The sequence below is a fragment of the Pholis gunnellus genome (assembly GCF_910591455.1).
Source record: "Pholis gunnellus genome assembly, chromosome: 13".
In the NCBI taxonomy this organism is placed as follows: Eukaryota; Metazoa; Chordata; class Actinopteri; order Perciformes; family Pholidae; genus Pholis; species Pholis gunnellus.
In genome coordinates this window covers 15,720,312-15,733,622 of record NC_136540.1, presented here as the reverse complement: position 1 = coordinate 15,733,622, position 13,311 = coordinate 15,720,312, and the positions used below count along the sequence as shown (strand labels likewise).

At 39.4% G+C, this 13,311-nt stretch overlaps 1 protein-coding gene across 1 annotated transcript; it reads left to right on the top strand.

The window, feature by feature from the left end:
* Positions 1-8,497: 8,497 nt before the first annotated feature.
* On the top strand, positions 8,498-9,646 carry LOC306705228 (N-acetyllactosaminide beta-1,3-N-acetylglucosaminyltransferase 3-like; the record flags this gene model as incomplete). The annotated part of the gene is made up of 1 exon (XM_079171933.1): positions 8,498-9,646. One exon carries the CDS (start codon positions 8,498-8,500, stop codon positions 9,644-9,646), a length of 1,149 nt encoding a protein of 382 aa, XP_079028059.1.
* Positions 9,647-13,311: the final 3,665 nt, after the last annotated feature.

The following is a 13,311-nucleotide window of genomic DNA, read 5'->3' as shown; positions in this document are numbered from 1 at the left end:
CTAACAGTTTCCAAATATTATCGTAGCCATTTTTGTCAATACCTCAGTTTTTCTCCTGTCTTGAAATGTGTTTTCCTAGATCCACAGCAGACGATACAGACTATCTACAAACGTTACACAGTCGGTCATAATTGACTTCAAGTCCAGGCGATGGTGGTCAGTAATGTGCTTTGTCTCGAAAGATTTTCTTGCACATTTTTTGGAAGACTGTGAAAAAATAAAAATAGAGAGAGAAAATAGCTTATTGTTATATAAACAGTACGGTATGGTATGTACTATGTATGTTCTACATTTTGATAGGCTGCAAGTTTACCTAAACAACTCTTTGGCTAAAATAACACAAAAATGACTGATATTAGAGATGTTGCCTGGAGGGGGAACAGATTCTGAGACTTTAAAAAATGGTTTGAACCTAATTTATACTCTAAGCAAATCATTCCTAAACACACTGTTCTTTAGGCTTTAACATATTTTAGGTGAAGGGGTTTTTCAACATTGATACTGCGATCACTGTGACATTTGGGGAGTTTTCTCCAGAACTTCAGTACAATCCGACTTTCCTTGTACCCAGCATCTAGTGGCTAATAGAGGAGCCACATCTCAACAATAGTCCATGAATAACATCGCAGCTCAAAGAAGTCAAAGAGTAAATCATCATGATAGTAACGCATTTCTTTTCATATATTTTTTTATCTTAAAAGAAAACTTGATTTGAAGTTCCCACCAACCGTAGTGCATCGGCGTAAAAACGATCTCTCTAGCTAAAGAGCCTAAAAGCCTGATTCAATAGAAGTGAATGGACTTCTGTTTGTGGTGTTCAAAATACCACAAACAAAGGAAATTACACTCACAGAGAACTCTGTGATATTGAGACATGGAGAAACTGGTCTTTCCAGATAAACAGATACTGCATGTTCTGACCTGTGTTGTTGTTTACTCTTCAGCAGCTCAAGAGTTGTTGCATAAAGCTGCTCTACAAGACCAGGCCAGTTCTGCAGGATTAAAAATGACTTTGAAATGATTTATAGCTTTAATCATGCGTTAAATGTCTCTGCGAATGCACACACCTATACAGCATTGTCTGTGTCTGCGTCTACAGGTGCCTACTCTGAATAAAGCAACCAATTAAAGTCTATACACTCTTTGAAATGGGTTTAAGGCGAGTCACCCGGTTGCTTCTCTTATTTGTCCCTCAGGCTCGTCATGTTATCAGAAAGGTTTTATAATGATCAAACTGAAAGAAGCATCATGCATTCTAATCTATTGCATCGATTAATATCCTGCTTGCTTGTGTTTTTAGGTCACATCTGCATGTTTCACATTGTCAGTGAAAGCGCTACAGTGCAACAAACTTTTCCACTCCTGAGTGTGTCGAGTCTTTATTTAAATACAGTACCTGTCAAAAATGTAAATGTGTAATTACAGTCCAAATTGCTAATATAGTCTCCAACTAAAGCAAAGTGGAATTTTTTTAGACTCAGATTCTTTTACAAAGTTTTTAATTACTTTTTAATAAGTCATTTGATTTTTTTTTTTGGACTTAGTGGAAGAAATGTGGAGAGGGATATGAACTAATGAAGTCTTAACACCTAAACATATCAAAAAAGGTCTGTATTGTACCAAAGTCAAATATGACATTCATTCCTCCTGAAAATGAAATAGGAGAAGTTCTGCTGATTTGTAATTTACGCACAAAGTTTAAAAAATATGAAATTGAGCTGCAGGGAAGTCTTGGGTGCGTAGGTCTAGCACAGGTCGCCTTTATCAGGATAATGAAATCACACTGTTGGTTGTTAGATACATGTGCAAGATGTGAAAGCAAGCACGGAGAGGCATCGATACCAATACTGATATCCGATACCGAGAGCTGGATCAGGTACAATGGGACGATCTGGTCTCAGATACCATTATTTTAATTAATAACTATTTAATAGATTTATATCTATGCTTATATTTGTTACACACAGACAACAATGTGAAAGTCGAGCCTGATGCTGCCTTACACATAAAAGACTGATTCCAGTCACTTCCACACAGTGAGTGAGGCATACAGCATATTGATTAAACACTGGTATCTGATCAGTAATATATCGACCCAAAGCCCCGTTATCGCTATCAGGACTGAAAAAGTTGGATTGCTGCATCCCTAAGCGAGAGGGCTGTATCTATTTAGGAAACTGAAAATACAATCTGTTTTGAACGCTGCATTATATGAGGTCTTCAAAACAACGAAGAAGTCAATTCGGCAAACACTGACAGACCGCCTATTAAACCATTAATAGCTGCAGGAGAGCAATATGTTCGCCGGTGAGTTCAGTAAGGACACTGGAAAGGAAATGACCTAGTACATATAGTGAAATGAAAATGAAATGTAACGATTTTTAGGTTAAATTTTCCTAACGTTACCATTTCAGGCAGCCATTCGTTTCCATTCATTTCCCTAAGATGTGGCATGTCGTTACCTCACTATGTTACTGTACCTTTGACGATGGATTGCACAACAGCGAATTTCAAGATTGTGCTAAAAAAAAGGTTAATTTTGTAGGCCTATTAAAAATGAGTGGACGCTAATGTAACAGTTAAAACATAACTAGCCATGTAAGAAGCTGGTCGAAAATCGGTAAAGTATCCCTTTAAGAAAGTGTAATGTTTACCATGTTCACCATGTCAGTTAAAAGTTGACCCTTTGCTAAGCCCCGCCCCCAGCTGTCAGAGCTACCATGGAGCCCACACAGTCACTAACTGCATCACCTGTATGAGTCAAAGTTTTGGGGAAACAAAAGAAGCGATTTCAGACTGAAGCAGAGAGAAGGGTCTTCAATATGCGTTGTACGGACATATCCAGGACGTCAAACTGATTCAGCAGTAAAGATTAAGATTTGATCATTTGTACAGCAGTAAATGGACAAAAACATGCAAACCTGTATGGTCCTTTCAGTCATTAGGTCCCCCTATCAACCCACTTCGGTGCAGTAAAGCAACTGAGCAAATATAAAAAGTATGGCAAATGTCTAATGTGGGCCTATTTTTTTAAAGAAAGGGATTTGGGATTTCTTTCACCTTCTGGAAGAGAAAAATACATTTTAATGCTCACTATTTGAGCATTTAAAACAGGTGAAAAGTTCTCGTTCTGGCTTAGTGAATGCACAGTATGTTACAAAATAGGAGTTTAAATCTATGATCAAGTCTTAAAGGTTTGTTTTGACAGTAGCAGCTTAAGTTAAAAAAAAATCTTTCTAAAAGGCAACTTCATTCCAAGTTTTCTCCATTTGACAGATATGAAAACATCTTTGCCTTTGCCAAACTTTGCACAGGTTGTCTCATGACCTCAAATACAACCTCTGGCACTCACAATGCAAAACTCAATAATACAGTATTTAATACGCAAATGTATGTTTTAATTAAATGGACCATGTGAACAAATACTCTTCTGCATATGAAAGGTCCAACAGGTGCAGTGCTAATACGGTAGCATTTGTGTAAGTCCTCTTACCATAGCAGCCCCTCTCTGTGTTGTCTTTCAGACAAAGCCTACCCAAAATCATCGACTCCAAAAAAATAAAATTATCTTCCTCAATTAAGTATCATTGCATGAGCTGAACATAATAATGATATTCAGCCAGTCACTGAAAAACTAATTATGTGAGCTCAATGATGTTTTTATTTGAATTACTTTTTTAGTAGCAGGCAGGGAACAAGTAATCCTCCTTCAACCATGTTTCTACCTCAATTAACAATCTCCTCCAAAAGGATGCTTGTCTCCTCCAGGCACAAGTCAGAGTGACATTGAGAGTGCAACATCCACAATTAATGGGGTCACACTGAACCGCCGAGTAGGAAAAGGCAGTGCTTAGGTAGTTTTCTTTTCTGCAACAACAACTTTTATGGCAAATTATTTGTTTCATTCAGCCATTGCTGAAATAAAGACAATGGGGGAGGGGGGTGCATCTCACCAGCACATTCAGCACATTCCACAGATGCACGAGTTCCTCCTTTGCCAACAAATCCCATGAAATGACCAAAAACAACAAGATCCTACAATGATTTGCCTGATTGTGTTCCTCTGGGCCATAGGCCTCTATTGTTGTCCAAAGACTGTTACAGAAGTTGCTTTGTTTGTACGCACATGGCATAATGTTTCACAAAGTTAGAAGGACAATCTCCCAACTCCTGAAACGGGAGCAAGAGAATGCACCATTGTCTGTCTCCTTAAAAATGACTGACACCGATAGTGTTTGAAGTTTCAAATTAGGACCCATGGCAAACACTTCATTTATCAATTTTAAAACGGTATAGGCTGTGATTGGGTGCTTATGACTTGGGTGCCCTAAACCCCCAATATATTGGTATTTAAAATATTTTTAAAAAAAGCACTAATTGAAACAGAAAACAATGAAATGAAGTCACTCTGAACAAATTGATTGGCAAGGTCATGAAAAGCTGGAATGATAGGTATACCTCTGGGGTCAGCGGGGACCCCCGTCGGTCTGATTAGAGTTAAATAAATAATTTGCTATACATTATGTCAAATGTTTCTAATTTCTTATTACACCAAATAGGCGTTTCAGTGCATGCGTTCAGGGATGCATGAAGTTAGGGGTGTGAGGAAAAAATCAATATGAAGCGATAAAGGTTGGGCTTGGACGACCGGCAAGAACTTCCATCTACTTTCCTCCCTGCTCGGGAGTGTGTTGTGTAAAGTCTCCCAGCATGCACTGGGGCAACAGGTTTGTGGACATTGGTCAGTTTCTATCTGCATGTTAGGCTTCTAGTATTAGCTGGTTATGTTATGTTATTTTCTACATTTATTCATCAGCAGGAAGTTTCAGTTTATTTTACCTAATTATAAATACAGTAACTATAAAGAAACATTACTCTAAGAAAACTGAAATGACTGTAAAAAATATACAGGGATGTGGGGGGTATGATGATGATGATGATGATGATGACGTATACACACCAGAGACCCCTTATGTCCAAACTGTCAATATTTTCTATACACCGACATTTGCAGCCTGTTTATACAACTGCTTATCAATTACACAGAAGCATTCCCCTGTGTCCTCAATACATAATGCGGGGGCAACGAGCATCATTAAGACACATACATTACATTACATAACCCAACACTCCTTGAAAAACATCACAAAAGCACACAAAAACAACAGCTGCTAACGTTAGAGCCCATAAACACACACACACACACACACACACACATTAAAACAAGAGGGGAGACTGCACAATTACACACCTCCTCCTGTGTCTGTTGTTGTCTGCTTTTCACCTGACGTCAGTCTGCGAGTCTCGTGCACCGAGAGGTCCTCCACTATCTGCTGAGGTGCCTCTCTGTCTGCTCATTCTCAACGCACGATACGAGCAGTCTCAGTCTCCAACGTGTGCAGTTTAGCATTTAGCACGTTATGTTCAGGTAACAACGTAGGTGCGTTTGTTTTGGTGCTTTCAATCACAGGCTGATATAAACTAGCTTTTATAAATATATGCCAGGTACAACAAATAATCTTTAACATAGCACATGGCGACGTCCTCCTTCATTTTATTTCATTGCTGTGAACTTTTGTGTCGTTCACTGACTGCGAGCCCCGCGTGGCCTTCTTATATAGGCTACAGTCCGTGGCCCTGAAAACGCACTGAACATTTGTATCTATTGTGTTTTCCGGGACGTGCGCTGAGCGATATGGAGCGCTCAGCTCCGCCCTCATGCGGCCGCAGACACACCTGAAGCTTCTTTTACATTACATTACAGTCATTTAGCAGATGCTTTTATGCAAAGCGACTTACAATAAGTGTATTCAACACAGGTATTCAAGAGAACTACTAGTCACCAGAAGTCATAAGTGCATCTCCTTTTTTAAACAGGCATAGAGCATAAACCAGAGCAAAAGTACAGAAATAATACGAATACAATAAGTGCAACAAACTAATATACGAATACAATAAGTGCTAAGCGGAAGGCTCGGGGTAGTACTTCTTGAAGAGGTGAGTTTTCAGCCTGATGAAAGATGACGTCAGTGGGGAGTTCATTCCACCATTGTGGAGCCAGGACAGAAAACAGCCGTGACCGGGTCGATCGGCCGCAGGGACCTCTGAGCGAAGGGGGAACCAATCGCCCCGAGGCAGCAGAGAGAAGTGGTTTATATCGTTAAGTATGATGATAGGCTATTGGATTGTAATTTGAAGAGGGAGAACACATACAAACCAGAACGCACGCACATATGTAGCATGTTAGAGTTATAAAAAACTTGTCCATGTGAGAAACAATAGTTTAGATTTAGATTTTTTTTTTTAAAGCCAATAATGCCAAATTATTTGGGGGGGCTGAAGAACATTTTAGGGGGGCATCAGCCACCCTAAAATAGGCCAAACGACGCCCCTGTGTAGAAGTATGTGTACACACGTACGGATTTTTTTGTTGCGGTTTTTCGTCGCTTGCCGTAGGCCTACTTACACAGAAACGGAACATCTAAAAACAAGGACAAAGTTGACTGTAAAAATGTAAGATTGTACAGATATGAATATATAAAAGAGTAAAAACAACAGCAGACCATAGCGCAATAGTGCAAAGGGTGCTGTATAAATATGGAATAGTGAATGTAATTACATAATAAGGTAGGTGGATATTACAGTAGCCTATCTTGAATCTACAAATAGTACAGTTTGCTTATATTTTCATACTTTGTTAAACTGGTTCAACAGCTCCTCTGGCAGGTTCAGCAGCAGGAGTGGGGCTGGGGTGGGGTGTGGGGGGGGGGGGGGGGTGCTTAACAATAGTGAGCAAGTGAGAGGAATGTTGGGATTATTGACTGCTAATGTTGATTAAAAGGGATTTGACTCCATTCGGGATTCACCACCACAGCGTCCACTTCAGATCCTTCGAGACTGCAGAGCACACAGACCGGACAGGGTTAGGTTTCTTTCCCTGTAAACTGAGCACAACCCAGCATTTTTGCAACACAAACTATTTGAATTATGCAGTTTGGTGGGAGCGTGCTCTGTCGTCCAGCGTCGGGACTGCCTGATTGGCTGAGCCCCGGGCCACACGTGCGCAGGTATCACCTTTACCTTTACTAGTCCCAGTCTGCACTGACTGGTGATCAGAGGGACCCTCGCCAAGCGCTCGCATTTATCTGCCTTTTATCTGCCAACATGTTCAGGTAATGTTGTTGAATGGAGGTTGGTTTCATTGTGTGCTACATGTTTATAGTGAGTTTCATTCCTCTCCGGAAAATGGATTGAATTATAAAGCAACAGACGTGTCTTTTACACTATGTTTTAACTTAAATATGTGCAGCATGTTCTGATTTGGAGGTTTGGATTTAATTGTGATGGCGAAAACTTTCATTCTTAATTCATTCTCAAAAAACACAATATTTCAATATTATAAAGTCCATAATTTCCGGGTCTTTGTTATTGCTCAATGCTGAATGGTGCATTTTCTCCCTCGGCCTTGCAATGTTTCAGCATGACCACAAATTATGCAAAGAAACGTCAAAGATCACCAAAGCCAGTTCTTTTTTTAGCATTCACTGTCTGCCAACCTCCTAGTGCTGACAATCCACAACTCTCCCATAGGAATTATAGGGGTGAGTTAATGGAGAATCTTAAATCACAGCACCTTTTTTTCTGATGTGTCTTGTATAAGTCTTCCACTGTGTTTTGGTCTTAAATCCGTAATGAATGAGAAAGAGAGCCAGATTAACACCTTAGACACACACAAGAGAAATGCCATGGCTGTTGTTGAATGCTAAAAAAACAGAAAAGTAGGTACACCACTCACTAGGTGTAGGCCTATGTATGTATGTATCATGCAACTATTTCCATGATGTAGAGGTAACAGCAGGTCATTTGGGGTTTCCGTATTTGTCTTCATTTTCTGTCACTTTTTGCCCTGATCATAGAGCTAGATGAAAAGAGAGGGGATTCTGTTCCAAATTTAATGACAATTCATTTAGTAGAAGATATTTCACTCAAAACCAAAACTCAAAACCATGTTGGTGGAACTGGAGAAAAAGTCTGAGTACGACCCTCTGAGATATTTACCTGTGCCTCAACTTCACGGCTGCTTCATTAAAAAGAATCCAGTTGAACCATAATCAGTGCTACTCTATTTACTTTAAAATCAATGCTATGAAAAAGTGCATGCTAATGAGGCATTCCTTCATTTCAAATGATACATTATATGCAATAAATACAGCCAATGAATCTGTTTAATTGAATTGTAATAAACTTGAAAGTGAGAAACATCCCAATTGATAAATAATAACTATTAAGTTAAATAATGTTTTCATCCCAACATGCAAAGCAGATATACCATGACACGAATAACTAAGAGTGTTGTAGATCTTAACACAAGGTGTTTTTACTTTAAACTCTTAGTATTGTAATATAATCCTTTGAAATATCATGTCAGACTGAGACAAGTTAATGAGAAAACGTTTGTTTGTTTTTTTGTCTTTGCAGAGTTTTAAGGAGGAAATGTATGAGAGTGAGAACCACCATTCTGTTGGGAGCTTTACTCATTGTCGTTTATCTCTATAAAGATTCGACCGACCACAATATCACCCGCAGCCAACTACATGTGAGGAAGGATGGCCATCAAACAAAGGGACTCACCACAAATACCTCCTATGTATACTCCTGGCCAAGATGTGAACAAAACATGTCCGCTGCCAACATCCCAAACTTCACCTCACTCCCCGGTCATATAAAAGACGTCCTCTACTATCGACACTGTCGACATTTCCCCACGCTGCTGGACATTCCTGACAAATGTGGAGGAGCTGATGGATCCGCGGACGTCTTCCTTCTGCTGGTCATTAAAAGTTCACCTGAGAACTACAACCGCCGAGAGATACTGCGCAAAACCTGGGCTAAAGAGAGGCTACACAATGGTGTGTGGATCCGAAGGATCTTCATCACAGGATCGAAGAATGCTGGTTTAGAGAAAGTGAGACTGGACAAAGTCCTCGAGCTGGAGCAACGCGACTACAAGGACATCCTCCAATGGGACTTCAATGACTCATTCTTGAACCTCACCTTGAAGCAGATACTCTTCCTGGAGTGGATGGAAAGAAACTGTCCACATGCCCGCTTCCTGCTGAATGGTGATGATGACATCTTTGCCCACACAAACAACATGGTTGACTATCTCCAAGGCCTCGAGGACAATACTGGAAACAAGCACCTCTTTACCGGCCACCTGATTCAGAATGTTGGGCCTGTTAGACAGCCTTATTATAAGTACTATATCCCAGTTCAGGTGCAGGAGTCAGACGTATATCCCCCCTACTGCGGTGGTGGGGGCTTCCTGTTGTCTAGCTACACAGCTTTGGTCATATACAAAATGTCCCAGTCCATCACCATTCTTCCCATTGATGATGTTTACATGGGACAATGCCTGGCCAAGGCAGGACTCAGTCCTTATTCCCATATTGGGGTGAAGACAGCAGGACTGAACATTCCTTTCAGAATTGTAGATCATTTAGAACCCTGCTATTATAGAGAAGTTCTGCTTGTTCACAGATTCCTTTCGTCTCAGCTGTATTACATGTGGCACCAAGTCAATGACCCAAATCTGGACTGCAGCAAGATATTTAAATTTACTGGTGGTGACACTAATATTTGGTAAACATTAGGTCCAAAAAGGTTTCCTAAAATGCATTAATATTGAGAACAAATAACTTTGAATTGCAGACGCTTGCTCTTCCTCAGTTGTATCAGAGATTGCTGCTCCACAAGGGCAATTCACACTCCTAAAACTTTTTGCAGCAGAATCTTTTGTTTAAATCTGTGATTTGAACTCAACACCCCTGAATCTGCTGAGCAAGAACCCCCCCCCCCCCCCCCCCTGTGATTCCTCTGATTAGAAACATACAAAATAAATACAACTAAGTCATATGCAGGTAAAATGTGAGATTGAGAAGTCATGTGTTTGTTTCTCATTCAGTGGCAAAATTCACCAAATACGATTACTAAATAATGACTAAATAAAGAAACCTGAATCCTAAATCAGAAGGAAAAGATGTGACGAGAGGAAACTTTGAATTCTCATAGACACTCATTTAAGATATTCTGTTTATTACAAATGTATATCAGGTTTCAGTGCATTTTGGAAACGGGAAAAGTGGCAATTCACACATTTGTGTGAAAGCAAAGAATCTTTCAAACCTAAGAAGAAATATTTTTTTCTAAATGTCTTTCACCTCATTGTGAAGTTTAATGAATTTCTTGATCCTGCAAATGTATCTTTATTTGAAATAAGTGTAATTTTGTATTCAACCGCGGTTATCTGTTTGTTCTTTTAAGGTAATAGCTCTGATATCACTGACTGGATCTTGAGAACATTCGGGAGAACGATGCATCCCTGCATTGTGCTTCAGCGTTTTCACTGAAAACATTAGACGCCACTTTTCGAAATCAGGGATTCTGCTGAATGATGATATCTCCCCAATTCAGTCCGACACTTTTAACGTACCAACAGGGTGCTTCAACCAGAGGTCAGATCACAATTATCCACGTGTTAACACTTACGACTAGAGGAGGATGTGCACTGTCATTTTATTTCAATTTGAACCCTACTTTCATTTGCTTACTGTTGTTTGAATGATTCTTTGAGCATTTTTTATAACGGAACGCAGTTGTTTTGTTCAGTTTATTCCTAGTTTTATTACATGTGTCTGTTTTCTGTTTGGGTAATCAGCATTCGTTGGAAGTGATGTAATGTGCATGTTTTTTTTTTTACTTGACCAAATTGAACCTTAACCGCTGACTGACCACGTCATTCACGGGGTACAATATGCTCGCTTTAGCCTTTCATCTCATGGCGTTCAGTTCTAAATGCACACATGTTTACATTGAATCTTCTCATCAATAAAAACCTAGATTTCAGAGCATTCAACTTTCTTATTTGTGAGTCATTTATCGGAGATTATAAAAGAATTTGGACCTGGCTTGTATGTATGGTGAAACATCTGTGTGTTACAGTTATGTGTTATCTCATTGTCAGACTAGTTCCTCGTCGTGCACGTGCACGGGTTTGTTGGCCTTAACACAATACATTTGCACCCCTCATGTTGTTCTTCAGGAAGCAGTTACAAACCTTGGGTCAAATGTTTTTCTTTCCCCTAATTGAACCCATATGTCGGCCTCTGGACAGTATTTACTTTTACTGGAACCAAACAACATCCTGTGACTGTGAACCGCAAGTTACTCGTGTTGAGCACAGCAGTCAGGAAACATCTTCAGAAGGATATTCCGCCTCTGTATAAAGTTTTTAACGAAACGTCAGGAAACAATAATAACCTAGAGTGTTGCTGTTGCTCTGATCTTTTTCACTGTTTGAATCAGAAAACTACATGTCACAAATGCTCTGCACCACTTATCTTATCAGGAGGTCTTAAGAAATACTAACTTTGACCGGTTTTTTTTCAATGATAAATGAATCACAAAAAAAGTTCATTCAATCATGAGCACTGAGTCAAAACTGAAAGTGCTGAACAATCATTGGACGCTAGCAGGCCATATTAATTATATAAGTGGGGACATTTACAGTATTACAGAAGCAGAGGAGATGCATCAGTAAAAAACAATGACAATAAATAAGATATCAAAACAGTAAAGGGATGACGAATAACTAAACTGTAAAACTAACAAAACCTAAAATAAGATACAATCAGAAAATAGGCAGATAGGAGGTTTTGCATTTTGGCCATCGATATGAAATATGAAATATGAAATGTAGATATTCAGCTCAATAAGTCAGCTCAATAGCGCCCACTACAACATTTCGACAAAGCAGCCCTCGTAGTACGTTTGACCTACAGTGGTATACATTTATATTGATATTGCATAAAAATGAATGAATGAGTAATTTACCAGGTAATATCAAAATGACAAATAGAAATAACAGAAAATGGGATTATGGTTCAGAAGGATCTATACCTGTAGATATATTTATATCTTTAAGATATCTCCAACACACTTCATGCTAAAAGTAAACTAAAAATGTAACACAAGGATGTACATTCCACTCACACCAACAGTTAACATTGTTGTTGCCATTATAGAAGACAACCAGTTGTGTACTCAGAGTTACAGACAGAAGAAGATATTTGATGTGGTGCGGTTGCATTGATCTAACTTGTGTTGTTGACGTGAGCTTCTCTTTCCAGTTAAGAATAAACATCTCGACAAACTGAATACGTTTATTTGTGTATTGTGTTCAATATCCGACTCTTTAATGTGAAGCCGGCCTCCTGTTAGAAACAAATCAAAGAATAGAGCTCTACCACCACTTACTGGTAGAATTACAGCAACAGATGAGAGACAGGAAATAATGAAGAAATATAGAAAAGCTAGGAATGGAGTGATGCTTTGAATCAAAATACTCTATGTGTTGTTTAGTTGTTTTTTTTTAACAATTTCCTTCACACAGCTGTCACAATTGACCAAATATACCTGAGTTACTCCCTATATGTGAGAAAAATGTGTGGCGTGAATCCACCAGATACACAGATACCTTTGGAGTTTGTGTTAAAACTTGTCAGACTGGAACTGTTGGTCTGCCAGAGAACAAAACGAACACTTTTACTGCGATTCCCATTGAGGTCCGGTTCTATTGCAGGTGTGGTTTAGACTTCATCTTGGAAACAGGGGGGGGGGGGGCTGTAACACATTTAAACACTGTCGTGTGCAATTTGGCGGCCTCATTTGGAGGCCCATTGCTCTTGTGCAATGAAATCAGCAGAGAACAGATTGCATTTCCAAATAAAGCCTACAGCCTGGGTGTCCAAACAGTTTGATGAGGGTGCGCCTATTGCTGATGTTGACCTGATTTTATGAAACATTTAAAGGATCCTTTTACAGACTCAGAGTTATTCAAATGGCCTGAAAATATTCTGGTGAAGTCCCGCTCCAGACCGATGCTAATTTAAGAACATTTCCAACCACCTCGGAGGCCAGACAAGATTGGTTGCAGTGTCCAGTACAAATTGAAATTCGGACAACCTTCAAAATACTTTATCTGGACAACAATCAGAGCAACATGATACAATGTTTGGCTGCAGAGCTTAACAATGTGAACATTTTTGTTTTATAAATAGTTTAATTGGAATTAAACAAACCAGACGGAAAGCAGTTTATCCATGAAACTGTATATGGGTGTGCCTTAAAAACTAGATCCGTAAAAGCTGCACATAACGCTGTGCAGATGAAACCCGACTGCACATTATCCACTTATTTTTGTTTACACCAGGCATGTGTTGGTAGACGGAGGGATGGATGCTTTCATTTCTG